Source organism: Sus scrofa, chromosome 10 (assembly GCF_054392235.1).
Source record: "Sus scrofa isolate SSC_HxYL_T2T_F1_AM1 chromosome 10, Sscrofa_HxYL_maternal_Yorkshire_Landrace_v2.0, whole genome shotgun sequence".
Taxonomy (NCBI): Eukaryota; Metazoa; Chordata; class Mammalia; order Artiodactyla; family Suidae; genus Sus; species Sus scrofa.
Window position 1 is genome coordinate 21,751,817 of NC_139392.1, and position 27,219 is coordinate 21,779,035.

The 27,219-nt window shown below is 39.2% G+C and overlaps 1 protein-coding gene across 5 annotated transcripts in view; it reads left to right on the top strand.

The window, feature by feature from the left end:
* The window catches only part of CNST (consortin, connexin sorting protein), a 92,802-nt gene that overhangs the window by 47,393 nt on the left and 18,190 nt on the right, over nt 1–27,219 (top strand). For 3 of the 5 annotated variants that reach the window (XM_084979346.1, XM_021064469.2, XM_021064470.2), the window contains 6 exons: nt 4,266–4,471; nt 10,071–10,101; nt 14,102–14,188; nt 14,639–14,753; nt 19,507–19,528; nt 19,708–19,804. In XM_084979346.1, the coding sequence (XP_084835472.1) occupies nt 4,266–4,471; nt 10,071–10,101; nt 14,102–14,188; nt 14,639–14,753; nt 19,507–19,528; nt 19,708–19,804 (558 nt within the window). Of the gene's footprint in view, nt 1–4,265; nt 4,472–10,070; nt 10,102–13,020; nt 13,082–13,371; nt 14,189–14,638; nt 14,754–19,506; nt 19,529–19,707; nt 19,805–27,219 lie in introns of those variants that run through there. The other 2 variants (XM_084979347.1, XM_084979348.1) reach the window with 2 other exon arrangements.

Consider the following 27,219-nt stretch of genomic DNA (forward strand, 5'->3'; position numbering starts at 1 on the left):
ATATTAGTCATAAAAAAGATTGAAATCATGCCCTTTGCAACAATATAGAGAGTATTATGCTTAGTGAAAGTGAATTAAATCAGAGAGACAATCACATGTGATTTCACTTACATATGGAGTCAAAAAAACAAAATAACAAATGCAACTAAACAGAAACAGAGCCATAGTTACAGAGAACAAACAGGTGGTTGGCAGAGGAGAATGGAATGCAGGGAGAGAGAAATAGGTGAGGGAGGTGAAGAGGTACAAATCTTCAGTAACAAATGAGTCAGGTATGAAATGTACAGTATTGGGAATAAAGTCAATAATCGTGTCATATCTTTGTAATAATGACAGAGGACAACTAGACTTGTTATGGTGATCATGTTGAGATAGAAATATCAAATCACTAGGTTGTGCACTAGGAAGTAACATCGTGTTGCAAGTTATACTTCATAAACAGACACATAGAAAAAGATCAGGTTTGTGGTTTTTGGTGGTAAGAGTGATGGGAAGGGGAATTGCAAGAAGGTGGCCAAAAAGGTACAAATTTCCAATTACAGGGTGATCAGGTGCTAGAGATGTAGTGTACAACATGATAAGTATAATTAACACTGCTGTACCTTAAATATGAAAGTTAAGAAAGTTAATATTGGCAGTTCCCTTGTGGTGCATGCAGCAGGTTAAGTTTCCAGCATTGTCACTGCAGCACCTGGGGTCACTGCTGTGACACAGGTTTGATCCCTGCCCCAGGAACTTCCACATGCCTTGGGTGCAGCCAAAAAAAAAGTAAATTCTGAGAGTTCTCATCATAGGGAATTTTTTTTCTATTTATTAAATGTTTTATCTGTATGAATGATTTATGTTCATGAAACTTACTGTTATCATTTCATGTTATTTAAGTCAAATTGTTATGTTGTATACCTTAAATTTATATGACTGACACCTGTATGTCAATTACATCAGTAAAACTGGAAGGAAAACAATTTTTTTTCTTTGCACACGTGTTTAATAAATTCATGTGGATTAATTAAATTGTCACAAACTTACTCCATAAACTTAGGAATGGGAGTTTACCAGCAGAGAACATCCAAAGACACAGTGAATAAAGAATTAAAAGTCGCTTTGCTTGGGAGTTCCCGTCGTGGCTCAGCAGTTAACAAACCCGATGAGTATCCATGAGGACGTGGGTTCAATCCCTGGCCTTGCTCAGTGGGTTAAGGAGGAAAACAATTTTTTAAATAACTTAGAAAATGGATGTAGCAGAAACTATGACTATTATGAGTCTGTACTAGGTAACAGAGATAATCATAATGCATGTTTTCATTTCTATTATTTAGATCTCCTTCAGATAAAGGAGTCATAAATTCTATCTTTTTTCCTTACTTTGGAGACTTCTGCTCTTCTTTGGCAATATTCTTCAAAAGTTTTGTATAAGTCTTCTTTACTGAAAATGAGCAGTATAAAATTTTAATTTTTTTTTCAAAGAGGAAGTGTGGAATATAATTATGTGGAAGAATTAAATTAAATACAGAATTTGATAGGTTGACCTTATTACAGTCTATCTGAGATCAATTGTCTTGAGCATAGTAGTGTGACTGGGAAAACAAGGAAGAAAACCAGAATTTCTCTTACTTTCTTTGTAGTTTTTTCTAGAAACTTTTTTTGCATATATATGTGTGTGTTTTTAGGACCACACCTGCAGCATATGGAGTTTCAAGGGCTAGGGGTCGAATCGTAACTTTAGCTAGCAGCCTGCACCACAGCCACAGCACCTCGGGATCCAATCCACGTATGTGACCTACACCACAGCTCACGGCAGTGCAGGATCCTTAACCCACTGAGCAAGGCCAGGGATCAAACCTGCATCCTCATGGATACTATTCGGGTTTGTTAACCACTGAGCCATGACAGTTCCCACATTGGCATTACCATTCTGGTTAGAAAATTAGAAAGCAGAGGAATTATCCTTGTTTTCACAAATACTCTTCCTGCAAAATAAAATGGCAAGGCATCTCTAGGCCTTGTATTTCTGGAACCCAAATGATATAGAATTCATAGAAGAGACTTTTCTAAAATACAGGAAGTCGCTGTGGAGTTCCCGTCGTGGCTCGGTGGTTAACTAACCTGACTAGCATTTGTGAGGATGTGGGTTCGATCCCTGGCTTCGCTCTGTAGGTTAAGGATCTGGTATTGCCATGAACCGTAGTGTAGGTCGCAGACGCAGCTCGGATCCCATATTGCAGTGACTCTGGCGTTGGCTGGAGGCTACAGCCTGGAAACCTCCACATGCCGCAGGTGCGGCCCTAGAAAGACAAAAAAAAAAAAAGTCACTGTAGGTGATTATTTATAGAAAGTACAGCACTTGGAATTTTAGTTCCTAATACACTGCTGGATGTAATTGCAATACCATGGTACATAAATTAATCCTTGCGCTGCTGGAGTTATCATCTAATAAAGATAAGACCTTTCACTAATCACTGTAGTGCAACCCCACATAATGTAGGACCACAGACCATATACAGAATTGAGAAGAAAGTGTTTACTTCTGACTCATATATAAACACATGAATTTTTTAAGGCAGAACATATTTAGACATTGAGGGAAGGAAACTTTTTTTTTAGAATTTGTAGTTGCTCAGAAAGACACAGTATTTTACTAGGGAAATAATAATTGGTCGGTCTGGCTAGAATAGTGGATTTATTTAGAAGGCAATTGAAAACAGGGTTCTGGGCACACTCTAGAGGGCTGGTAGGAGGCATCTTTAGTCATGGTACCAACCCACTAAATTAGGGAGAAAGATCCTTTCCAAGCAGACTAGCTGAAGGTTGTATAGATGTAGACAGTTTATTCAATTTCAGTATGAAAATTAGAACTGATGCTGAGATTTCAGTGAAGGGTGAAGTTAGAATGTGTAACGTTTAATAAAATTTGATGTGACATTTCAGGAGTTGTAGGCCAAGGATTCACTGCTGTTTTTTTTTTTTTTCTTTCCTCAAGTTTGTATTCCTACTTTTATTTATTTACTTATTTGGCTGCATCTGAGGCATGTGGAAGTTCCCAGGCCAGGGACAGAACTTGTACCACAGCTGTAACCAGAGCTACAGCAGTGGCAACACCAGATCCTTAAGCTGCCAAGCCATGAGGGAACTCCCTGTATTATTCATTTTTGTAAGGAAAAAAGTTTCCCGTGGCTATTAGCTTTGGACATCTATCTAAATTCCTTCTGCTCTCCTGGGATCCAGAAGTTGTTCTAAAGTTATCAGACCAGAGTTTAGCCTTCGTATGATAAACACATTTATCTTCCTGTTCAGTTCTGTTTCATTTTGGGCAAAGCATGACTTCGGATTATAGTTAGTTCACTTTGGGGAGAATCATGTTTTTGTTCAGATTTTAATTTACTTTTCTTTAGATCTCTCTTTTTTTATATTCTTAATTATAATCCTCAATTTAGAATATAAATTATCTGGAAGTTTCTGTTGTAGCTCAGTGGGTTATCAACTTGACTAATATCCACGAGGCTGTGGGTTTGCTCCCTGGCATCGCTTAGTGCGTTAAAGATCTGGCACTGCTGTGAGCTGGGGTGTGCATCACAGATGCGGCTCAGATCTGGTGTGGCTGTGGCTGTGGCTTAGGCTGGCAACTGCAGCTCTGATTAGACCTCAGCCTGGGAAATTCCATATGCTGCAGGTGTGGCCCTAGAAAGCAAAAATATATATGTGTATGTATTTTTTATTTATATTCTTAATTTTTAAAACAAAAGTTTGTATAGAACTAATCAAATTATTTCTATTAATACTAATGCTTCTCTTAACTAATTGCTAATAAAAGCAATCAGATATTAGCACAATTCATTTTTTTTTTTTTTTTTGGTCTTTTTGTCTTTTTAGGGCCACATCCAGGGCATATGGAGGTTCCCAGGCTAGGGGTCTAATCAGAGCTGTTGCTGCTGGCCTACACCATAGTCACAGCAACACCAGATCGGAGCCCCGTCTGTGACCTACACCACAGCTCACGGCAACACCGAATCCTTAATTCACTGTGCAAGGCCAGGGATCGAACCTGAGTCCTCATGGATACTAGTCGGATTCGTTTCCACTGTGCCACGACGGGAACTCCAGCACAATTCAATTTAATGAGAATAACTTGTGGTTTCTGTGTTTGGTTTTTTTCCATATAATTAGTTTTCTTTGGAAATTTTATGGTTAACCGGAATAATCGTTTTAAGGTGCTCTCCCATGATGGAAATTTATCCTAACCTAGGCATTTTATTTACCTCTCAAAGGGTTTTCCTCAGGAGATACCACACATTTAATGCAAGAAAATAGACTTCATGAAGCCTCTCATGCTGTTAGTGATGAAGAGCCTGCAGAAGTAAATGCTAATGATCAACTAGAAGGCCCGAAGCTCATTCTGCAGTCTCTGTTCTCTCTTATACGAGGTGAAGTTGAGCAGTTGGATTCAAGAGCACTTCCCCTTTTTCTTCATCAGGTACCATGTTAAACCCTTCACTTTCAGCCTCACCAAAATTCTGGGACCAGTATTTGTAATTATCTAAAACCCAGCTCTCTGTAATTGATTCTACCCCACACCTGTCATTGGCGAGCTCAGGAGACGTTAACCCTGGATTAGTGGCTGGTGGGAAATTTGGCCTATCAGTGACTGCTGGCCACACATTGGCTTGGATAATGAACCTGTAGTTCAAACAGAAATTGCACCTTTTTTTATTTAGTGAATACACTGTGTGCAAATAAGAGTCCATGTAATGAGCACTTAGTACCAACAAAGTGCCAAAAACTAAGCTAGACACTGGGGAAACAGATTATGTAACAGCATGTCTTTAAGAGAGGCACTGTGGAATAGGAAAAGCAGTTAGGTAGATAAATAATTGTAGAAGTCTGTATAAAGTATTAGATGTGTGTTTAAGGTTCAGCAAAAGAACAGACTGTGTGACTTTATTTTTTTGATTTATCAGTCTTTATTTATTTTTTATTTAGGATTGCACGCGGCATATGGAGGTTCCCAGGCTAGGGGTCGAATTGTAGCCTCTGGCCTATGCCATGGTCACAGCAACACCAGATCCAAGCCCCGTCTGCAACCTACACCACAGCTCACTGTGACACTGGCTCCTTAACCCACTTAGCAAGGCCAGGGAGCAAAACTGTGTCCTCATAGATGCTAGTCAAATTCGTTTCCGCTGAGCCACGACAGGAGCTCCACAAAATGTGCGATTAACTTTGGCCTGTGGATATTAAGGAAAGAGGAAGTGATTCTTGGGTTGGATTTTACAGGATGTGTGGGTTCTCCCCAAATAAACCAAGTGAGCTTTTACAGAAAGGGAGATGATCCTGTGCAGAGGCACGGCTGGGATGTTATTGGAGATGAAGATAGAAGAGAGATAAGAATTAAGATCGGATAGTTTGTGCCATTAAGGCCTCACTTTTAGGGGCTGTGATCTCCTTAATTGTGATGTTGCCGGAATTTGAATTTTAGAAAAATAACTCTTCTGATGTTTGGGAGGGTAAATGAGAAGATGGGGAGCCTAGAGACCGGGGGACCTTTAGGACAGTGATCAGGAAACTTTTTTACACAAGAGCTAATTTATGAGCTGTGTTTTATTTTATTTTATTCTGTCTTTTTAGAGCCACACCTGAAACATATAGAATTTCATAGGCTGGGGGTCAAATCAGAACTGTATCTGCCGGCCTACATCATAGCCACAGCAACCCGGAATCCAAGCCGAGTCTGCAACCTACTATGCCGGATCCTTAACCCACTGAGTGGGGCCAGGGATCAAACCCATGTCCTCATGGATACTAGTTGGGTTCGTTACTGCTGAGGCACGACAGGAACTCCCTGTGTTTTATTTTAAAGTGAAAATAATTGGTGTATGGGAATAGAAAAAGCTTCACCTTTTATTTCACTCACTCTTCCTGTTTCATGTAACTTTTACAATGAGCAGTGAATAATTTTTAATTTTTAAAAAGTAAAATAGCTTTGGAGTTTGCAGATGCGGCTCGGATCCTGCGTTGCTGTGGCTCTGGTGTAGGCCGGTGGCTACAGCTCCGATTCCCCCCTAGCCTGGGACCTCCATATGCCGGGAAGCGGCCCAAGAAATGGCAAAAAGACAAAAAAAAAAAAAAAAAAAAAAAGTAAAATAGCTTTTGTTCCAAGGCAGGAAAACATATATTCTTATAAATTTATATCACCTCCTTGGTAGGCTTGAAGAATGCCTTTGAGAAAACGTATACTACTTTTTGGCGTCTAAGTTGTTACTAACATATGTAGTATGTTACATGTTCTCATTGTTGAGAGAGAGCCTTAGTTGAGAAGCACCAATACCAAAGCAGCTTTCTGATCTTTCAGCCTCCCTTAAATTTGTGCGGTGGATTAAGTTTGTAAAGGGTATTCACACTTAACTGTTCTTTCATTCTCCAAACAATCTAGAGCTGTAAGTATTATCATCATGCTTACAAATGAGGTGACTGAGATTCCCTCACAAAGTTCCTTATAATTCTAGGGCTATAATTTGTTAATTTCATTCAGCGCATCTATTTTAAAGACAACTTGGGAAAATGTGAATATGGATTGTATATTAAATAATACTAGCACATCAGTGTCTAATTTCTTAAAATTGATAATGGAGTTGAAGGTCATATAGGACCATATCCTCATTTCTTAGGAGATACATGTGCAAGTAGTATTTAGGGGTGAAGCGACATAATGCCTGAAGTTTACTTAAGATATTTCTGTGGGAAAAAAAATATGTCAGAGAGGGAAGGACAGAGAGAAAGGAAATTTGGCAAAATGTTAACCGTTGATAGGTCTAGTTAAGAGGTATATGGTTACTGATTTCACTATCCTTTCAACTCTTTTGTAGACTTTCAACAAAAAGTTGAGGAAAAGGACATTTGGAACTAGTGTAGTCAAATCTTTTCAAGCAGCTTATGTCACTGGGCTATTGTTACATTAAAGGTGAGAAGAATGCTGTTTTCTACTGACAGGTGATCCGACATCTGAAGCAGATCTAGAAGAAAATCACATTTTTTAGGCAGGAAGATGATAACAATCTTGATCAGATAAAGATTATATAATTTTTTTATGTCTCAAAGTAAAATTCCGCTCTCATCCCCCAGGAACATGTCAGTTTGCTGAGCCCTGTAGGTTATGCTTCTTAAATATCTCAGCAATCTGTCCTCTCCTGGCAAAGAAGCTTAGAGAGTATAGTGGTGGTTTTAAAGTATGGGCTTTGGCTCTACCACTAACAAGCTAAGTAGCTTTCCATTTCTTCTTCTGTAAATTTTTAGAGGACTAAATGAAATAATGCACGTGAAAGCACTTAACATAGTACTGGATATACTTAACATAAAAGCCAAATAAACATTAAGCCTTGTAACGATTTTTCACTGTCACTGATTCAAACATAGCTTGCTGGAAAGAGATGCTGAAGCTGCAGTAAGCTGAGACATCAGGGCAACAGGAGTCCGCTGATGGCGGCCTTCCTCAGCCCAAGATTACAAAGGATCCTGCCACCTCCCAAGGGAAACACATGTCTGGGAGAAATGGAGTAACATTTTATTCCTAATTCAGTCATTTCCAGCATCTTACACTGTGCCTTTCATTTGGATTTGCCAGTATTGACATTTGCCAAATTTTCATGTCCTTCCTCCCCCTCACACACATATTTTCCACTGAAAGTTTTTTGTTTTTTGCTTTAATTTTAGGGCTGTACCTGCAGCATATGGAAGCTCCCAGGCTAGGGGTCAGATTGGAGCTGTAGTTGCCAGCCTACACCAGAGCCACAGCAACACCAGATCCAAGCCTCCTCTGTGACCCACACCACAGCTCATAGCAGTGCCGGATCCTTAACCCACTGAGCAAGGCCAGGGACCGAACCCCTATCCTCATGGATACTAGTCAGGTTCATGACTGCTGAGCCACAATGGGAACTCGCCCACCAAAAGATTTTAAAATAATTTTCAGGGATTATATCACTTCACCCTTAAATATTTCCACATAAATTTCCCAAGAACAGTGATACTTTCCTGCATAACCTAAAATGTCACAGGACTCTCCTTTGCATCTTACATTCTGGTCCAGGGTTGGACTCCGAAACCATTTTTAAGCATGCAGTGCTGTGTGCTGGGCATTATGCTGGATACACATTCTCTTACTTAGTCCTTACAGCAGCCCTGTCTCAGAGAGTTGCAGGTATTATTGTCCCTGTTTTACAGACAAGGAAGCGGAGTTTAAGACACGAAGTGACATGTCCAGGGTCATACAGCTATTGGTGGCAAAGCTTGGACTAGAACATAGTCAGGTTATTCATCTCCAACCTCATGTTTTTTCTGCTCTACCAGGCAACCTCCCAGATTTAGACATATGGGGCATCGAAGAAGAAAAAATCACATCTTCTTCTGCCCTGCTAGACTTGCCAAGGGTAGGTTTTTTTATAGGGGAAATGCCCTGTGTATTTATTTTTCAAGCTGCCCTTTCACCTGGAAATGGCTTTTACTTTTGAGGCTTTGGGTTTCATGACCCTGTCTTTTTTGTCTTTTTAGGGCTGCACTCTTGGCATATGGAGGTTCCCAGGCTAGGGGTCTAATTGGAGCTGTAGCTGCTGACCTATACCACAGCCACAGCAGTGTGAGGTCCAAGCTGTGTCTGCAACCTACACCACAGCTCATGGCAATGCCGGATCCTTAACCCGCTAAGGGAGGACAAGGATTGAACCTGCGTCCTCACGGATACTAGTCAGATTTGTTTCCACTGAGCCACAACGGCAACCCCCATCCCTGTCTCTTTGGTTGCACTTAATGGTACTAGAACTGTTACAGAAAGTAACAATTGATTGAACTATTTACACAGAGATGATTGAGTCCGTCTATATTGCTTGTATTGCTCCTGGAAGAATGTTAGCTATATAGAATAAATTTTAAGCTAGGAAAATATTTCTTTTAAAAGTCTGCTTTTTTACCGTGTGATTTGTGAAAAACCACTCCTATTTATTGCTAGCTTATAGGTTTGACAAATGCTTTATTGTTCTTTGCATAGGCAGCTTCCTGGAAAAGGGAGACAGTGATCTATAAACAGAATACCGTTTTCACTAGAGACTTAGTAAAAATCAGCGGAAGCTGAAAGTATACCAATGAAGTATTCTAAATATGGCACTTGTTAATTTTATTATATTTTTAAAATTTTTAAATTTTTAATTATTTTTTTATTTTTTTGTCTTTTTAGGACTATACCTGCAGCATATGGAGTGTCCCAGGCTAGGGGTCAAATCAGAGCTACAGCTGCCAGCCTACACCACAGCCACAGCAACACCAGATCCTTAACCCACTGATCGAGGCCAGGGATCAGACCTGTGTCCTCATGGTTCCTAGTTGGATTCGTTGCCATTGTGCCACGATGGGAACTCCAGAATCAAAGAATTTTTAAGTTTAATTTCAAGATGCCCTGAAATGAATCTGCTAAGTGATAAGCCTTCAGTGGATCCAGATCCTGAGTCTCTGGAGCAGCCCCCAACCATCCAGTGACCTCAACGCTTTGTATGTGTTCGATACTTCATTGCTCAGCTATTATCACTGGGCCCAGCCTGTTCTGAGATATCAAAAGAAAATGAAAAGTCACTGTCCCATGAGGTACTGTGTGAAATAGAAATGAAACCAGTGCGTTTTAAGATCTCATGTGGCATGACATATTTCACCTTTTTAATTGGTGATAAAGTCATCCTTTCACTCATGTTATACCTTTATAAGCTTCGGTAGCATTTCCCTCATTCTTTAGAGTTCTTACTTCTAAACTCTAATGAATCAGTGATGTTTGCTTTGACTTGAAATAGAATAGAAAGAATGAAGTTGTTTTCAGGCCAAAGAATGTCTGTGTTTGCTTTGCTTGAGGTAAGTTACTCCAGAAATGTGTCAAGTGCTTACAAGTCAGATGTTTTCTGCACCAGTGAATGTAATTAAATAAGAGTTTTCTTAGTTTTATATCAAAGACTTTGAAAGTTTCAAGGTCTGGGTTTCTTCCAAATTTGACTTTTCATCCAAGTGTTAATTTCCTCTGTTTTTGTCTTTGTTTTTAACAGATAGCTGAATCCTATTTCCAGGAGGAGGACTGTATCCTTTTCTTCATTACAAGGAGAAATTCACAGAACTCTTAGAGAGCTGCCCATTAAAAAAAAAAAAAAAAAAAAAAAAAAAAATTGAGACTTAGATACAATGAAATGTATAATCTGTTGTTTTCACTGGGTTTTAATTGTATGCACCTTTGTAACCATCTCAGAAAGCAAGATGTAGGGAATTTATCTCTCCAGAACATTGTCTAGATCCACCCAAATTTGACCTTTCATAAACAAGCCCTAATTTTACCAAAACCAAAATATTTTGTGTGTGCAGGAAGGGGGCAAAAAGCGTATTACCAAAAAATATAATTGAAAACCCATTGGGGGTGTTCCCATTGTGGCTCAGCCAGTTAAGAACTCTACATAGTGTTCATGAGTGTCGCTCAGTGGGTTAAAGATCCGGCACTGCTGCAAGCTGCGGCATGATCACATATGTGGCTTGGATCTGGTGTTGCCATGGCTGTGGCATAGGCTGACAGCTGCAGCTCTGATTCGACCCCTAGCCCAGGAACTTCCATATGCACAGGTGTGACCATAAAAAGAACAAATAAATTTTAAAAATTAAAAATAAAAACCCATTGGATTTTTCTTTTTTAAATTATTATTATTTTTATTTTTACTTTTTAGGGCCGTACCTGTGGCATATGGAAGTGCCCCGGCTAAGGGTCAAATTGGCCAGCCTACATCACTGCCACAGCAACTTGGGATCCCAGCCTCATCTGTGACCGTCATACAGCTCACGGCAACACCAGATCCTTTAACCCACTGACTGAGGTCAGGGATTGAACCCTCATCCTCATGGATACTAGTCGGGCTTGTTACTGCTGAGCCATAACAGGAACTTCCAGATTTTTCCTTTTAAACAGAAATACAAGTCAAAGCGCTCCCGTTGTGGCACAGTAGAAACAAATCTGACTAGTATCCATGAGGACGCGGGTTTGATCCCTGGCCCTGCTCTATGGGTCAGGTATCCAGCATTGCGTTGAGCTGTGGCGTAGGTTGCAGATGCAGCTCAGATCCTGCGTTGCTATTGGTGTTGCTGTGCTGTAGGCTGGCAGCTGTAGCTCCTATTCAACCCCTAGCCTAGGAACCTCCATATGCCAAGGGTGTGGCCCTAAAAAGAAAAAAAAAAAAAAGAAGTACCAGTCAAGTAATATTCATATGGTATGAGCCTGTCAAGCATATTATACGTAGTAAGTCTCATGACTGTCTTGTTGTAGTTATATATTTGCAAAGCGTAGTTTGAGTTCTTCGCTGGCAGAAAACAATAAATGTTGTCAGGTGACACCGTGGATTAACTTTTATTTGGGAAAGATTTCTTCCCTCAGTTTTTAAATTTTCCTTTTCAAAAATTAAAATTTTTTTTTCTTTTTCAGGGATGTATACTGTTAAGAATGTTTCCTAAGTATCTCTCCTTTTCCATTTGTGTGCTTTCTTTTTCCTCCTAATCTTACTGACTTTCACCACATCTCTGAGCAGATTAAGGAGTAAGCAGTTATCACTCTGATGTGACCAGCAGGGGAAGTCCATGGGGTTATCATTCTGAACCCTATCAAGCAAACTGTGGTCAGTGTTGTAATGACAGTTCAGTACTAAGTATGTAGAAAATCAGATTCTGATGGAAATGAAGCTAGAACTAACCAAATCATGAATGTGATACAGAGCAGTGCATGTCTGCATCAGCATCCCTGGGAGCTTCTTAGAAATTGTAAATCAGGGGCCTTTGGAGGGGCGTTTCTGGGAATCAGACACATGAATCTGTATTTTAGCAAGATTTTCAGTAAAGCTTGAGAAGCACTGGTATACTTTAAGTCATGGGCAGAGGAAAATGGAATTGTCTCCGTTTCTCCCTGGCCTATTTTATGATCCCTGGCATATCTTTATGACTACAAATGAGAGAGAGAACTGAACCCTTGAGTGATCATGGGAAGGACAAAAAGCTAAACGGTGAGTTTTTTCTCTTCTTTCTGGGTCAACATTTAGAACATGGCCCAAAGGAAGGTAGACAGTTGGACAGTTTATCACGACCTCATATGATGCTAAATGTGTGATACAAATGGAGAAGGCAGAAGTTTATAAGAAAATCTACAAAAAAAAAAAAAGATGGACTCACATAACTGTGAAAATCACTATGGCAAGTTAATTTAAAATTTTTTTTCAGTGTTCAGTAAGTAGATAAAGGATCACAGGGAGTTGAAATCAAAAACATTTGACTAGAGGGTAACATGGTTGCTTGACAGAAAAAAATTAAAAGAGAGAGAAAACAAAAAGATGAAATTTTGCTGAAACTCTGTCCACTGGTGCAGAATAGAAACACAAGCACAGGGTTTTGGGTGAAGTAGAAAAAATAGCTTTTATTGCTTTGCCAGCCAAAGGAGGCCATAGCAAGCTAATGCCTTATGGTCTGTCCCCTCCCTAGAAGAATTGCAGGGAGTTTTGTAGTCTAAAAGGAGAAAAACAGGGTTTCAGGTAAGAATCAGGATTGGGGCAAACATGCATTCTTCTTTCTATCTGGGAATCTTTTTTTTTTTTTCTTTTGTCTTTTCAGGGCTACACCCTAAAAAGGTGTGGCATATGGAAGTTCCCAGACTAGGAGTCAAATCAGAGCTTCAGCTGCCAGCCTACACCACAGCCACAGCCACAGCAACACCAGATCCAAGCTGCGTCTGCGACGTATACCACAGCTCACAGCAATGCCAGATCCTTAACCCACTGAGCAAGGCCAGGGATTGAACCTGCATCCTCATGGATGCTCGTCAGATTCCTTTTCCCCTGAGCCACAAGGGGAACTCCTCTATCAGGGAATCTTCCTCATCAAAGCTGATGTCAGGAGATCTGGTGGTGGTCATCTAGATTATGGCATCTTGAGTTTTCCTAGAATAACAGTACTTGCAAAAAGGGCATATTGATCAGAGATTAGAACAAACTAGGAAAATTCCTGAAAAACATCATGTGCTTATAATTTTAACCCACAGGTTAACGAATCCGACTAGGAACCATGAGGTTGCGGGTTCGGTCCCTGCCCTTGCTCACTGGGTTAACGATCCGGCATTGCCGTGAGCTGTGGCGTAGGTTGCAGACGCGGCTCGGATCCCGCGTTGCTGTGGCTCTGGTGTAGGCCGGTGGCTACAGCTCCGATTCAACCCCTAGCCTGGGAACCTCCATATGCCGCGGGAGCGGCCCAAGAAATAGCAACAACAACAACAAAAAGACAAAAGACAAAAAAAAATAAATAAATAAAATAAAAAATAATTTTAACCCACAGACAGTTGTGCCCAGGGTGCCTAATCTAGTTTATCTTTAAAGGGTGCAATCAAATGAAGGAGAAACACAAGGAAGGCCTCTAAGCTATTCAGTTTTAAGGTATTCACTTCTGAAAGAAGCACAAGGAATATAACTTTTCCCTTAGGTGTATAAGATGCCTACATCATTATGTGCATCCCTTGAGGGGGAACCAGAATCTTGCCCCAAGGTTGGACTGTTGTTTCCTGACTGTTCCTCCCTTGTCTTTGCATCCTCTCCCTTCCCTGATCAGCAGCTGTCTAAGCCGGTCTCTTTGGGACTCTGGGAAGGCCACGGAGGCTGAATGAGGCCTATTTCTTAAAAACAAGAAATGGGGGACACAGAAAGGCTTTTGTGCCCAGGAGCTCCACAGGGCCCCGCTTGGTTTCAGAAACAGATTCCAAGATTTCATATGGGTCCTATTTCCAATTAAATTATATTTAATTGACTCTGCTAGAGATACATTAGCAGGCGGGCATTCTTTGTGCTTTAAAACTTTTGTTTGTTTGTTTCTACTGTTTGTTGATAGAATAGAACCCAAGTAACTCCTGTATAATATATGCTAAAATTTACTTACTTCAAACCCAAGAAACCTTACTTTAAGATTTGTTTAAATTTTAAAATAGAGTCATCTTATTTTTTGGTAAATTTCAAATTTCTCGACTTAGGACATTATTCTTTAGATTTCTGTTTTCCTCAAATTTTCTGTCCAGATGAGAAAGCAATGAAATTCATTCAGCTTGAACGACTGTATCATGAGCAATTGCTCACAAATCTTTCTGCCATTCAAGAACAGTGGGGTGAGTACAGACTAACGTGGAATATAGAATCATCAGTAATCTAATAAAGATGCTATCTACATATTTGACCTGGTTTTGTATGTCAGGAAATAAGATGTTTCTTTAGTCAAGTTAATGTTGGGAAGAAAGTAGCATTTTTACCACAAGTTTGTGTCATTGTGAGAAAGTTTTTCTCTTTGTATTTTGTTCTTCATATCAGCACCAAGAAAAGAATTTTTGAAACTATTTGCATTTTTTTCTGATCCTTTTGTATGGCCTATTGGCTAAGTTAATCTCTGGGATAATATTTACTTATATTGAAAAGTAATCGCTTAGCTATTTCTAATTGTGTTAACTTTGGGGTTGAGAAGATAATTTTGCATGATGATCTTAGTGGTGCCAGTTAACTATTTTTTTCCCTGCTAAACATGTTTTGCAATAATCAGTGACTAACAGATATTTTAAATTTAGAAACAAAATGGAAAACTGTAGAGCCACATGCAGTTACATCTTTAAGGAATTCAGAAAAAGGATTTAATGGTGAAGATTTTGAACGGCTTACTAAATTTTGTACAACACATCAAGAGTAAGTATTTCTGTATTTATTTACAATGAGCTGGAACAGAATATTGACGAAGCTTTGTAGCATTGAATATTTGACATAGAAAATTTGTTTTGTTAATGCTTTCAACTGGAGAAATTAAAATTGATAAAAAGATTAGGTTACTTCTTCAGCTTTTATCTCAGCTTCTTATGCTAAACTCAGTTAAAGGTCTACTTTACAAAATTCAAAACACCTTCTAAGTAGGAATTTTAAAATATAACTTTGAATTTTGATCACTTTTTGGTTAAGAGATTATTTGATTCAGACAAAAAATTTTGTGTTTTATTTATTTTTTTTATTTTTATTTTTTTGTCTTTTTGCCTTCTCTAGGGCCGCTCCCGTGGCATGTGGAGGTTCCCAGGCTAGGGGTCGAATCAGAGCTGTAGCCACTGGCATACGCCAGAGCCACAGCAACTCGGGATCCGAGCCGTGTCTGCCACCTACACCACAGCTCAGGGCAACGCCGGATCCTTAACCCACTGAGCGAGGCCAGGGATCAAACCTGCAACCTCATGGTTCCTAGTCAGATTCGTTAACCACTGCACTATGACAGGAACTCCAAAATTTTGTGTTTTAGGATTTTTTTTATTATATTGCTTTTCGCTGTTTGTATGTTGTAATAAATATACATTTTTAAGAGTACTCTAATACTGGAAAGCAAATGCAATATGATACTTAACCAAACCACTGTAGAAGGAAAACTGCATTTACCATTTTATTATATTTTATTTTTTACCAGCTAATTTTAAATTGTTTGATTTGTATCAAAGAGCTGGATTTTTGGAGTTCTTGTCGTGGCGCACTGGTTAATGAATCCGACTAGGAACCATGAGGTTGCAGGTTCGATCCCTGGCCTTGCTCTGTGGATTAAGGATCCGGGTTGCCATGAGCTGTGGTGTAGGTTACAGATGCAGCTCGGATCCCGGATCCTGCGTTGCTGTGGCTCTGGCGTAGGCCAGCGGCTACAGCTCCGATTAGACCCCTAGCCTGGGAACCTCCATATGCTGTGGGAGCAGCCCTAGAAAAGGCAAAAAGACCAAAAAAAGAAGCTGGATTTTTAAAACTAAGTATAGCAATAATAAAGCATATAAACGTATTTTTTGAATTCATTATTTGAAGACTCAGAATCATAAAGGTGGGGGGGACATGATAGGGATTAAACAAGTGCAGATTTCTGGGATGTAGTTTTTTTATGTTAGTCAATTTGAACCTTTGAGACATTATTTTTATGGATTCTGCAAATAAACTGGTTTCCCAGCATGTTAAATGGTTAACTTTCAACTTTGTAGAGTTTTAAAATAATGAAATCTTTTAAAATAAAGGAGATTGTCTTCTTACTTTCAAAATATTCAGTATAGACACTTTTCTGCCCTTCCCATGAGACTAAAAATGTGTTGACAAATGTTTTAATTATTTAAAAACAAGTATTTATTGAACATAATATGGGCATGACTTTTTTTTTCTTTTTCTCTTTTTAAATATAAGGCCACTTATACCAACACATAATTTAAAAACTAGTCTTCAGTCACATTGCTTCAGGTCATTAGACAATTTCAGGCTAAAGAGCAGTGGATAGTATAGTAAACAAAATCCAAAATTTTAATGCTTTAAATTTGATAATTCACTCAAATTATACTCCTAGAATTTTTTAATATAAAAATATTTTTTGAGGTGTTCCGATCGTGGCACAGAGGAAATAAATCCAACTAGGAACCATGAGGTTGTGGGTTCGATCCCTGGCCTCGCTCAGTGGGTTAAGGATCCATCATTGCTGTGAACTGTGGTGTAAGTCGCAGATGCGGCTTGGATCTGTGACTGCGGTGTAGACCAGCAGCTGTAGTTCCAATTTGACCCCTATCCTGGGAACCTCCACATGCCGTGGGTGCGGCCCTTAAAAAAAAAAATTGAGTTATACATACATTAAAGTACATAATTTTGAGGAATTTTCATGTACAGATACGTGTATGTAACTACCACTCTAACCAAGATACAGAACAGTTTAGCCCCCTCAGAAAGCTCCTTTGTTTGTGTATAAAATCAGTACCTATTCCCAGAGTAACTAATCTCTGAGTTCTGTGATGATGTATTTGCCTCTTCTGTAGTTTTATATAAATGCTAATCAGACGGACTGTAGATTTTTGTATCTAGCTTCTTTTGCCCATCATTATGTATGTGTTACACATTGCTACCTGTAATGATAATTTGTTCTGTTTTACTCCTGTATGGATTCATTATATGACTGTTTAGCAATTTATCCATCATAAATAAATTGATATTTAACTTTATGATGGATAATTGATATCTATCATAAGTAAATTTTTATTTAACTTTTTTTTTTTTTTTTTTGCCACACCAGCAGCACATGGAAGTTCCCGGGCTAGGGATCAAAACCTGCACCATTGCTCCGACCCAGGCTGCTGCAGTAACAATGCCCAACCCTTAACCCACTGTGCCGTAAGAAAACTCCATCATACTGTTTAAAATAGATACTTGGATTACTTCTTGTTTTGTTTTGTTTTGTTTATTGTCTTTTTGCCATTTCTTGGGCTGCTCCCACAGTATATGGAGGTTCCCAGGCTAGGGGTTGAATCGGAGCTATAACCGCCGGCCTACGCCAGAGCCACAGCAACGCGGGATCCAAGCCATGTCTGCAACCTACACCACAGCTCACGGCAATGCCAGATCCTTAACCCACTGAGCGAGGCCAGGGATCGAACCTGCAACCTCATGGTTCCTTGTTGGATTCATTAACCACTGCGCCATGACAGGAACTCCTGTTTGGATTATTTCTTGTTTTTGATTATTATGAATAAAGTGGCTGTGAACATTTTTGTGTATGCTTTTTGTTGAATATACGCATTCTTTTATCTTGGGTAGTCCCTAAAATACAGTGTTAAAAGATTACTTTTAGTTACCCTTTTCTAAGTAATGCCAATAAAATTATCTTCCTCCACAATGTATTTTAGACTATAATAACATAAACTGAAATTTTAAAAATATGTGTGAAATACTCTTTAAATACCTTACTAGCAAAAAGTTATTTCCTTCCCTTGATCTCAGCATTTATAGCTTCTTTGGGGGCTTTCATTAGTTATTGGCCATTTAAGGATATTAACACACGATATAGCTGCCCTTTGAACTGTGTGAACCAGTGGTAATGTTTCAGCAGTGGAAGTGTTCTGTACTAACAATAGAATCCAGAGAGGCTGGTTTTTTTTTTTTGCTTTTTAGGGCCACTCCCGTGTGGGGAGCCAAGAAGATGTAGGGACTTGAAAAAAGGACCTTGCCTGACGGTAGAAAAACCTGAAGGCAGGTTCCTAACCAAGGAAGGGAACTCACCTGAATGGTACAAGCCGAAGGTGGGCTTCTGGTCAGGATAAAAGCCTGCCTGTAAGGTGCAAAACCAAGGGCAGGCTGAAGCCTGCCTGTACAGTACAAGCCGAGGGCAGGCCTCAGGTTACACGGCTCTCATGTTGATGTTGATGGGAAGGAATTGGGGCTTTCCTGGGAAAACCATTTCCATGTTTGCGCCGGAGAACATGGATTGTTTGTCGGGTGACCTAGTCTTCTGTTATTCACTTGTTATTCAGTTTTCCTCAGTCTTTCCTGATTATTTGCTTATTATTCTTATTTTCCATTTTTACTTTCCTGTGGTGATTTGTGATTTAACAAAGTTACAACAATAATATAATAAGAATTTCATCCTGAAGGACTTTCCCCTATTTAAATCCAACTTAGTTAAAACATAGTGTTTATCTACTAACTAGTTATATATTAAACTTTAGAGTTAGGATTTTAATGAGGTTCATAAAAGTTAGACACATATTATTCATGAAACCTAGCTGTGAGTTTTGTCCTTGATTAAGTGATAGCTAGTTAAGTTGATTTATATTTTCTTACACTGTCTCCCTGCTATAACGCTTTAAAGATAAGCACCAGTCTAAAAACAAGATTTGTGAATGCCAAATTCTTGTGTCTGTGACCTCTTCAACTTGTAAAGACTGGCTGGCCATGGGATGATTTGTACTGAGTCTCCTCCTTTCCACATGATGTATTGTACCTAATTGCCCTTAAATTGTACTCACTAAATTTAGTTAAGATAAAGATCTTAAAACATGATGTATTGTACCTAATTGCCCTTAAATTGTACTCACTAAATTTAGTTAAGATAAAGATCTTAGAACATGATGTATAGCTGCTTTATCATGTAATAGTTAACCAGTGTACTTTTAACACTGTGATGTTAACTGTAGTGAAAAACTGTCTATATAATCAACCACTTATGCCAATAAAATTTGAGCAGTCCACCGCCCTGAAAGAAGGGACAAAGAGGCTGTCTCCATGTTCATACGCCGACGCTCATCCATCTCCTTCAGGGAAAAGTGTACACTCCCTGGCTGCCAGAGCTGGCCTCTGGCACTCCCGCAGCATATGGAGGTTCCCAGGATAGGGGTCAAATTGGAGCTACAGCTGCCAGACTATGCCACAGATACAGCAACGCCAGATCTGAGCCACATCTGTGACCTACACCACAACTCACGGCAACGCTAGATCCTTAACCCACTGAGCGAGGCCAGGGATCGAACATGAAACCTCATGGTTCCTAGTTGGATTGGTTTCTGCTGCACCATGATGGGAACTCCTATATTTTTACAGCTGTTTCAGTGACATTTGTTAGGAAGCGTGTTACTACTGTTATTTTTTTTAATTCTTTTTTTCTCTATTTTTTCTACAGTCCCCTTTTATCCAAATGTAAGGTAAGAGATTGTTTTCTTTGAAAATATTTATAGGAAAAATGTTAGATGTCATGTTTGTTGGGTGAAATATTTTAGAGAGTAATGAAACCTTTCTCAAATTATTTTCAGCTTTCTAATATAATACAACAATTTCCCCCAAAGTTTTTTTTTTTCTTTTTTCTTTTTAAAAAACTTTTTAGATAGCAGCTGTACAGAAGTCCCTGGGAAGGAAATGCTTTACGCAGTTAGTAGTGTCTGAAGATCCAAAGGAAAGAGGAGCTACAGCCAAAGAGCCTGGTATGTTTTTAAATTAGGATTGTAAGAGATGCCTGCCTCTTACAATATTTTACAACTGCTACATCTGAGTAGCTGTGAAGGAGTCTTTTGCCTATACCTTTCCTATACAAAGAGTAAAATGAGATATTTTTTTTTACATTTTTCTAACTATTTTTAGATATCTAGTAGTGGAAATTGTAAAATCTAAATTCTTATAAAAACAAAATTATTGGGGTTCCCATGGTGGCTCATTGGAAACAAATCTGACTAGCATCCATGAGGACATAGGTTTGATCCCTGGCCTTGCTCAATGGATTAAGGATCTGGCATTGCAGCGCTTGAACTGTGTTGTAGGTCACAGATGTGGCTCAGATCTGATGTTGCTGTGGCTGTGGCTGTGGCCAGTAGCTACAGCTCAGATTTGACCCCTACCCTGGGAACCTCCATATGCCACAGGTGCGGCCCTAAAAAAAGACCAAAAAAAAAAAAAAAACAAAATTATTTCATGTTTTCAGTTAAGTGATTATATGTATTGAAGACTATAACAAGATTATAGAAATAACCTCTGAAATAGAATTGGTTGTAGCATATTCAGACATCCTTTTCTATTTAAAAACCAATAATTATATAAATTTTACCAGATTTTTTTCTGTAAATCTAGATATTATCAAGATAAGCTCTGTATCTTGATAATTTATCTATAGTAATTTATTTTTGTCCTTTTTTGTGGATGGACTTATACTTTAATTTGTATATATCACTTCTAAAGCATTTATATATATATATTTTAACTTTTTATATTTTCATTTTATTTTTTTCTTAGTGTATGTTTATTTTGGGGGGAGGGGTTGTTTTATTTTGTTTTGGGGGTTTTTTTTGCTTGTTTTTAATGGCCACACTCATGGCATATGAAAGTTCTTGGGCCAGGAATTGAATCCAGGCCACAGCCAGGGATCTATCTGGTGCTGCCACAGAGACAAGCCAGATCATTAACCCACTGAGCCATAGCAGAAACTCCAGGGATGTATTTTATATCACTTTGTATTTTTTGTCAAAAGTTAATGATTTTTAGAAACTTTTTATGTAGTAGTAATGTATGTTCATTATAAACACTTTAGAAAATGAAGAAAAATAAATGTTTTAGGTGTTTGTTTTTCCTTGTATATGATTTTAGTATTAATTTATATTCCTGGGCCTGAGAGTCCAATATTGGACAGGCAGCATGAGGTGTTTTGACTGAGTTGCCTAAAGAGATATGATGATGATGATGTCGTCAATTTCACTTGCCTTTTTCTGTCCTTTTTCTTTCTCCCCTAAATCTTACTTTATCCCCTCTTCCTTTTTTTGTTTTCTGTTTTCTTTTTATGGCCACACATGTGGCATATGGATGTTCCCAGGCTAGGTATCAAATCAGAGCTGCAGCTGCTGACCTATACTGCAGCTTGTGGCCACCCCTGATCCTTAATCCACTGAGCAAGGCCAGGGATTGAACCTACATGCTTACGGGCACTGTGTCAGCTTCTTAACCCACTGAGCCACAGCAGGAACTTCCTGTCCCCACTTAGAAGAAAAATTGGGGTTGCTTTAGTAGGTCAGTCCTACTATATTCTACTCATCCTGTCTCTTTTTCCAGTCACTTTTGTGCTGGAAATCAGAATACAATAAACCTCATAAAAACCTTAGAGGAAAAAGTTCCAAAATAGCCACCTAGTTTGGGCGTGTGCCTCTGTGTTGTGCACCTTGGGAAGAATGCTGTTAAGAACTGATTGTTTGAGTCCAACACTGCCCAGCACTAGCCTGGCATTACTTCTGGCCTGGCCTCTGCTGCGAGATGGGTGACACAGAGAGGGACACTGAGTTGTCATGTTTAAGCTATTTTGCTTGGTGCTTTATTCACAATTGGAACCTGGGTCTCCTGGTTTCTACTTTTTTTAAAATTAAAGATATAATTGATTTAAAAATGTCCCAATTTATGCTGTATAATCAGCATACTTTTTTTTTTGAGAATCACTCCTTTTGTTGTATGTTTCATTAGTTCATATCTTTTCATTGCTGAATAGTATTCCATTTTTTGACTATACCACATTTGTTTATCCAGACACCTGTTGATAAACATTTGGATTGTTTCCAAGTTAGAAATATGAATGAAACTGCTAGGAAGTTTTTGTGTGGGGGGGTGGGGGTGGGGGTTATATGTTTTCATTTCTCCTGGATAAAGAACTGAGAGTGGAATCACTGGGTCATAGTGAAGGCACATGTTTAACTTTCTAAGAAACTGTTAAATAGTTCTCCAGCCGTTATTACCATTTTATACCCCACCAGTAATATATGAGAATTCCAGTTGCTCCACACCCTTGCTGACATTTAATGTTGTCAGTCTTTTTTCTTCAGACATTTTAGTGGATATAAATGTCATTGTCATTTATTTTTTTGTTTTGTTGTTTTGTTTTTTGTGTTTTGTGGGTTTTTTTGCCACAACTGGGCCATGTGGAAGTTCCCAAGCAGCTGCAGTGACACTGCCAGATCCCTAACCTGCTGCACCACATTGTGCTTTTAACTTGCTTTTCCCTGATGACTGGGTGTGTATATTTTTAATTAGGAATTAATTTCTGTAGAAGCTGTACTATTTTAAACTATTATTAACATTTCAAACTTAAAGTTCAGTTTTTTTAATCTGCTGAAATATTTACATCGAAAAGTTCTTTTTCAAGCCTGATATCACATTTCTACCTAATGATAATTAGTGGGATTCTCAGAAAATTGAAGGAATATGTTAATTTATGAGTGCTTTAGTCTCATATCATGAATTGCATGAACCATTTTTCCCTAAAGAGAATATATGGGAGAATAGGAGAGCAGAGAGTAGCTCAAAAGCATGTGCATTTGTAGAGCATGTGTTAGAACTTAGGTTGAATCTAACTTCTCATTTTAGAACTCTACCTCTTTATTTATTTATTTATTTATTTATTTATTTATTTATTCATTTGTCTTTTCAGGGCTGCACCTGCAGCATATGGAAGTTCCCAGGCTAGGGATCAAATTGGGGCCTACACCACCACCACAGCAATGCCAAGTCCAAGCCTCGTCTATGACCTACACCACAGTTCACGGCAATGCCAGATCCTTAACCCACTGAGCAAGGCCAGGGGTCGAACCTGCATCCTCACAGACACCAGTTAGATTCTTTCACACTGAGCCACAATGGAAACTCCCAGAACTCTACCTCTTTAATTTGGTATTTGCTAAGTATCTGTCATGCACTTAGCTATTATTCCATTTTTTTCTTTCTTTCTTGGCCACCCTGTGGCATATGGAGTTCCCAGGCCAAGGATCAGATCTGAGCCTCAGTTGTGACTGAAGCTGCAGTTGTGGCAACACCGGATCCTTAACCTGCCATACCAGGCCAGGAATCAAACCTGTGTCCCGGTGTTCCCAAGACACTGCCACCAATCCCCTTGCACCACAGCAGGAACTCCTATTATTCTATTTTTATTTCATCAGATTAGATTTTTTTTTAAAGTATGTATTAAGTCAGTGCAGAAGAGATTAGTAAACTTAGCTCACTAGATCTTTAGATCTTTGGGTTTAGGGGAGCCAATTAACAGAAACTCATGTTAATATTAAGAGAAATATTAATAATAAGCTTTGTGCTATGATACATACTTGTAGAAAATTCAGAAATTATTTTTGTTAACCATAGTGGTTCAAACATTTACTTCCACATTTTCTTGGAACACTGTTAAAATGTCAGAAAGGAATCCTTAAAGGCAGAAAGCCAGAAGGACAGAACTGGCAAGGAAACAGCAGCAGATGTGACATCTAGAAAATTTTGGAAGCTGGAAAGCAGATGGATGGGTGGCACCAGGCTTAATATACCAGAGAAGCCAAAAACTAAATGTCTACAGGGAAAAAGTTGTTTTCTGCCTGGAAGGGTTTGGGAATTGGAGTCATGGAAGTTACCTCCAAATGTAAGGATTTGGAGTTGGGCTAAAAAGACTGTACAAGAAGCATTTAGACCTTCATATTCCCGCTTTATTGAGCAGGAGGCCCTATGGAAAGCTAGGTACAATACAACAGTGTTATGAGAGAAACTGATTTCTAACCTGGAAAACTTTACCCAACCAAAGTTTTAGTCAGAGGTGAAGGAGTAAAGACTTTTATTTTTATTTATTTATTTATCTTTTGGGGGCTACACCTGTGGCATATGGAAGCTCCCAGATGAGGGGTCAAATTGGAGCTGTAGCTTCCGGCCTATACCACAGACACAGCAACACCAGATCCAAGCCTCATCTGTGACCCACACCATGGCTCACAGCAGTGCCGGATCCTTAACCCACTGAGCCAGGCCAGGGATCGAACCCATATCCTCATGGATACTAGTCGGGTTCATGACTGCTGAGCCACAACAGGAACTCTTAAGAAGGATGTGTTTTAAAATTGATGGATTATCTGTTCATACATATGCCATAGTTGTTCATCTGTCAGAGTCTGAAAATATTTTTTAATGAAATAATGAGGCAGTTATAAACACCAAGGAAAACAAAGCATAAAGGAAAGAGGAAAATGTATCATAGCACACAGTGTGGGTCAGTTGTGAATAGTATTTACAAAGCCATAGTAATGTAAACATTTGAATGTTATTTGCCCCAGAAATGTGTTGAATTGTACTAGGAACAAGAGAAAGGGAAAGAAAACATCGCTCTGGGGGAAAGGACTGTAAAGAACCATGCGGACTAACCCTCTTCCATAGTAGGAAGTCAGTGGGCCGTCTCGAAAACTACAAGTCAATAAATAGCAATATAAATCTTACCTGGAAATAGAGGGTACGTGTGAGAGGAGACAGCTACAGGAATTGAAAGGGGCTATCTCTAGAGAGCAGGAATCAGACAGGTGGGAGAGTCAAGCCAAGGACTCGTTTTTATGACCTGGAGGGACGTATTTTAGCTTTTCCCCCAAAGCATAATTTGAGATAGCAAATTATAAAATAGCATACATTATGTTTGATTTGGAGACCGAATATGTATTAAAAATATTACTTAGATTTTATTGGCATCAAACATAAAACTATAGCTATTCTCCTAATGTAGTCTGGAACTCTTGCCCTTTGCATCTTAAATGACTACATTTTCTTTTCATATTTTGTATTGTTCCTAATGGTGGAATGAAGCAACTGCTTTCAGGCTAGTATCTTATAAATAATACATTGTGCTCTGTGTAGTCTTTGTTATGCACCACTTAAGTGGTATCTTGCTTCATTAGAAACAGGACTTAAGTAGTTCCCGTTGTGACTCAGCGGGTTACGAACCCTGCTAGCATCCCTGAAGATTCGGGTTTGATCCCTGCCCTCAAAGCAGTGGGTTAAGGATGAGGCATTGCTGAGAGCTGCATAGGTCACAGACATGGCTCAGATCCCCTCGTTGCTGTGGCTGTGGTGTAGGCCGGCAGCTGTAGCTCTGATTCGACCCCTAGTCTGGGAACTTCCATATGCTGTGGGTATGACCCTAAAAAGCAAAACAAAAACAAAAGAAGCAATACTTAAAATGATTGTATCTTGTCTAGTAACTGTAGTCAACCACCTCGCTTTCTACTCATATCATGGCATCTCAGACTGATTCTCTAATTTTTAAGTCACAGCTATTAAGTTGTCTCATTTTGATTCTTTGTGACTTAGTCCTCTTCAGTTCCTAACTTTCCCTTAACACTTAAGTCTCATTTTATTTGAAGTTCTTCTTTGTCCACCAGCTCTGCAGGGGCTGGGAGCATGGTGTGCTGTCTGTTGAAGCTAAATTACTGCACATGACTGAATCCAAAGTGTGGGGAGGCATGGTTGCTCCAGTAGGACCAGCTGAGGAGGAGCTTATTTCCAAGTCTCCCTCTTAGATATTTATGGTCCCGTAGGTAACTGACCCTCAACTAGAGTTCCCCTGATGTGGGGGCCTCTCTGCCTTGTGTTTTTGCCACTTACTCTCTGATTTCTATGGATATGTTTTGAGGGCTGTCTTCTTCTTTTTTTTTTTTTTTTTTTTTTTGGCTAGCCTCTAGCATGTGGGAGTTCCTGAGCGAGGGATTGAACCTGAGCCAGGGATTGAACCCGAGCCAAAGCAGTGACGTTGCCGCCTGCCCAACCCTCTGAGCCATGGGAGAACGCCTGGGGACCGACTTCTGAACCTTGGGGTACTGGGAACTTGTGGAGGAGACCTTCCCATCTGGCTTGGCCCTTTGCTCTGATCTCGAAGGGCAGACCAGTGAGCTCAGTGGTCAGGCAGACAGCATGATGGAGAATAAAACGTCTGTGTGTTTTCTTACCGTCTTCCAAACTTTGAGTGATTCTTTGAGGTGGGACGAGAGGACGAGTACTGTACTCTCCCTCCAAATGCCTTCTGTTTTCCCTGTCCTCTCTTCATCTGATGTTAGAGTCAGGATGTTGGGGGAGGTAGCACAAACTCTAGTAAATGCAGCAGTGCAAAGTCAAGGTGGCTAGCCGCTGGCCCTGATTCCCTGAAGTCAGAAGATGGCATTTAGGTACTACCTTTTCTTTGGTATGGTATGGACCTCCATTGCCAATTGGTAATTACCAATATAAGTAAAGTACCAATAAATGAAAAACCAGGTGAAATATAGTCATCACTATAGTTCATCCTTGATTATAACCTTTGGCCCATTATGTGCATAAATTAAACCGTCTATGAGAAAGAATTAAAGCTCTGTGGTAGTTGGGGATTCCTAATGGACCAAAAAGTGAATCATGAGCAAGCTTCTCTGCTATCTACTGTTTTATGCATTTAGTATATATTTTGTGAATGTTTTAATTAATCATTTATTTTTGCTTTTTAGGGCCACCCTTGTGGTATATGGAAGTTCCCAGGCTAGGGGTCGAATGGGAGCTGCAGCTGCTGGTCCATGCCACAGCCACAGCCACAGCCACAGCAACATGGGATCCGAGCTGTGTCTGTGACCTACACCACAGCTCATGGCAATGCCTGATCCTTAACCTACTGAGCAAAGCCAGGGATCAAACCTGCACCCTCATGGATACTAGTTGGGTTCGTAACCTGCTGAAACCACAATGGGAACTCCCTGTGAAGGCTTTTGATGGTTAGGTTTTAAAGTGAAAGAAAAATAGTTAAAATTGGTATTATTTAAAATAGAAATTGAAAGAAATGTCAAAATTCCAAACCCATTTCTGCCTGGTACCTTTTACTGTCTTGCTTTTAGAAATTATAAGTACTTTCAAACACATTAATTAAAGATGTCGTTATTAAGGATATTATACTTAAACAAATTTGAACAAAACAGACTTATGTTCCTTAATTTAGTCTTAATAGATCAGAACTGGTATTGTTTTTCTTATATATTACTAAGGTTCATCATGTAAAAAAAAATGTGTTTAATATATCATGTCTTAAATACACAGAAAATAATTTTCCTACATTTTA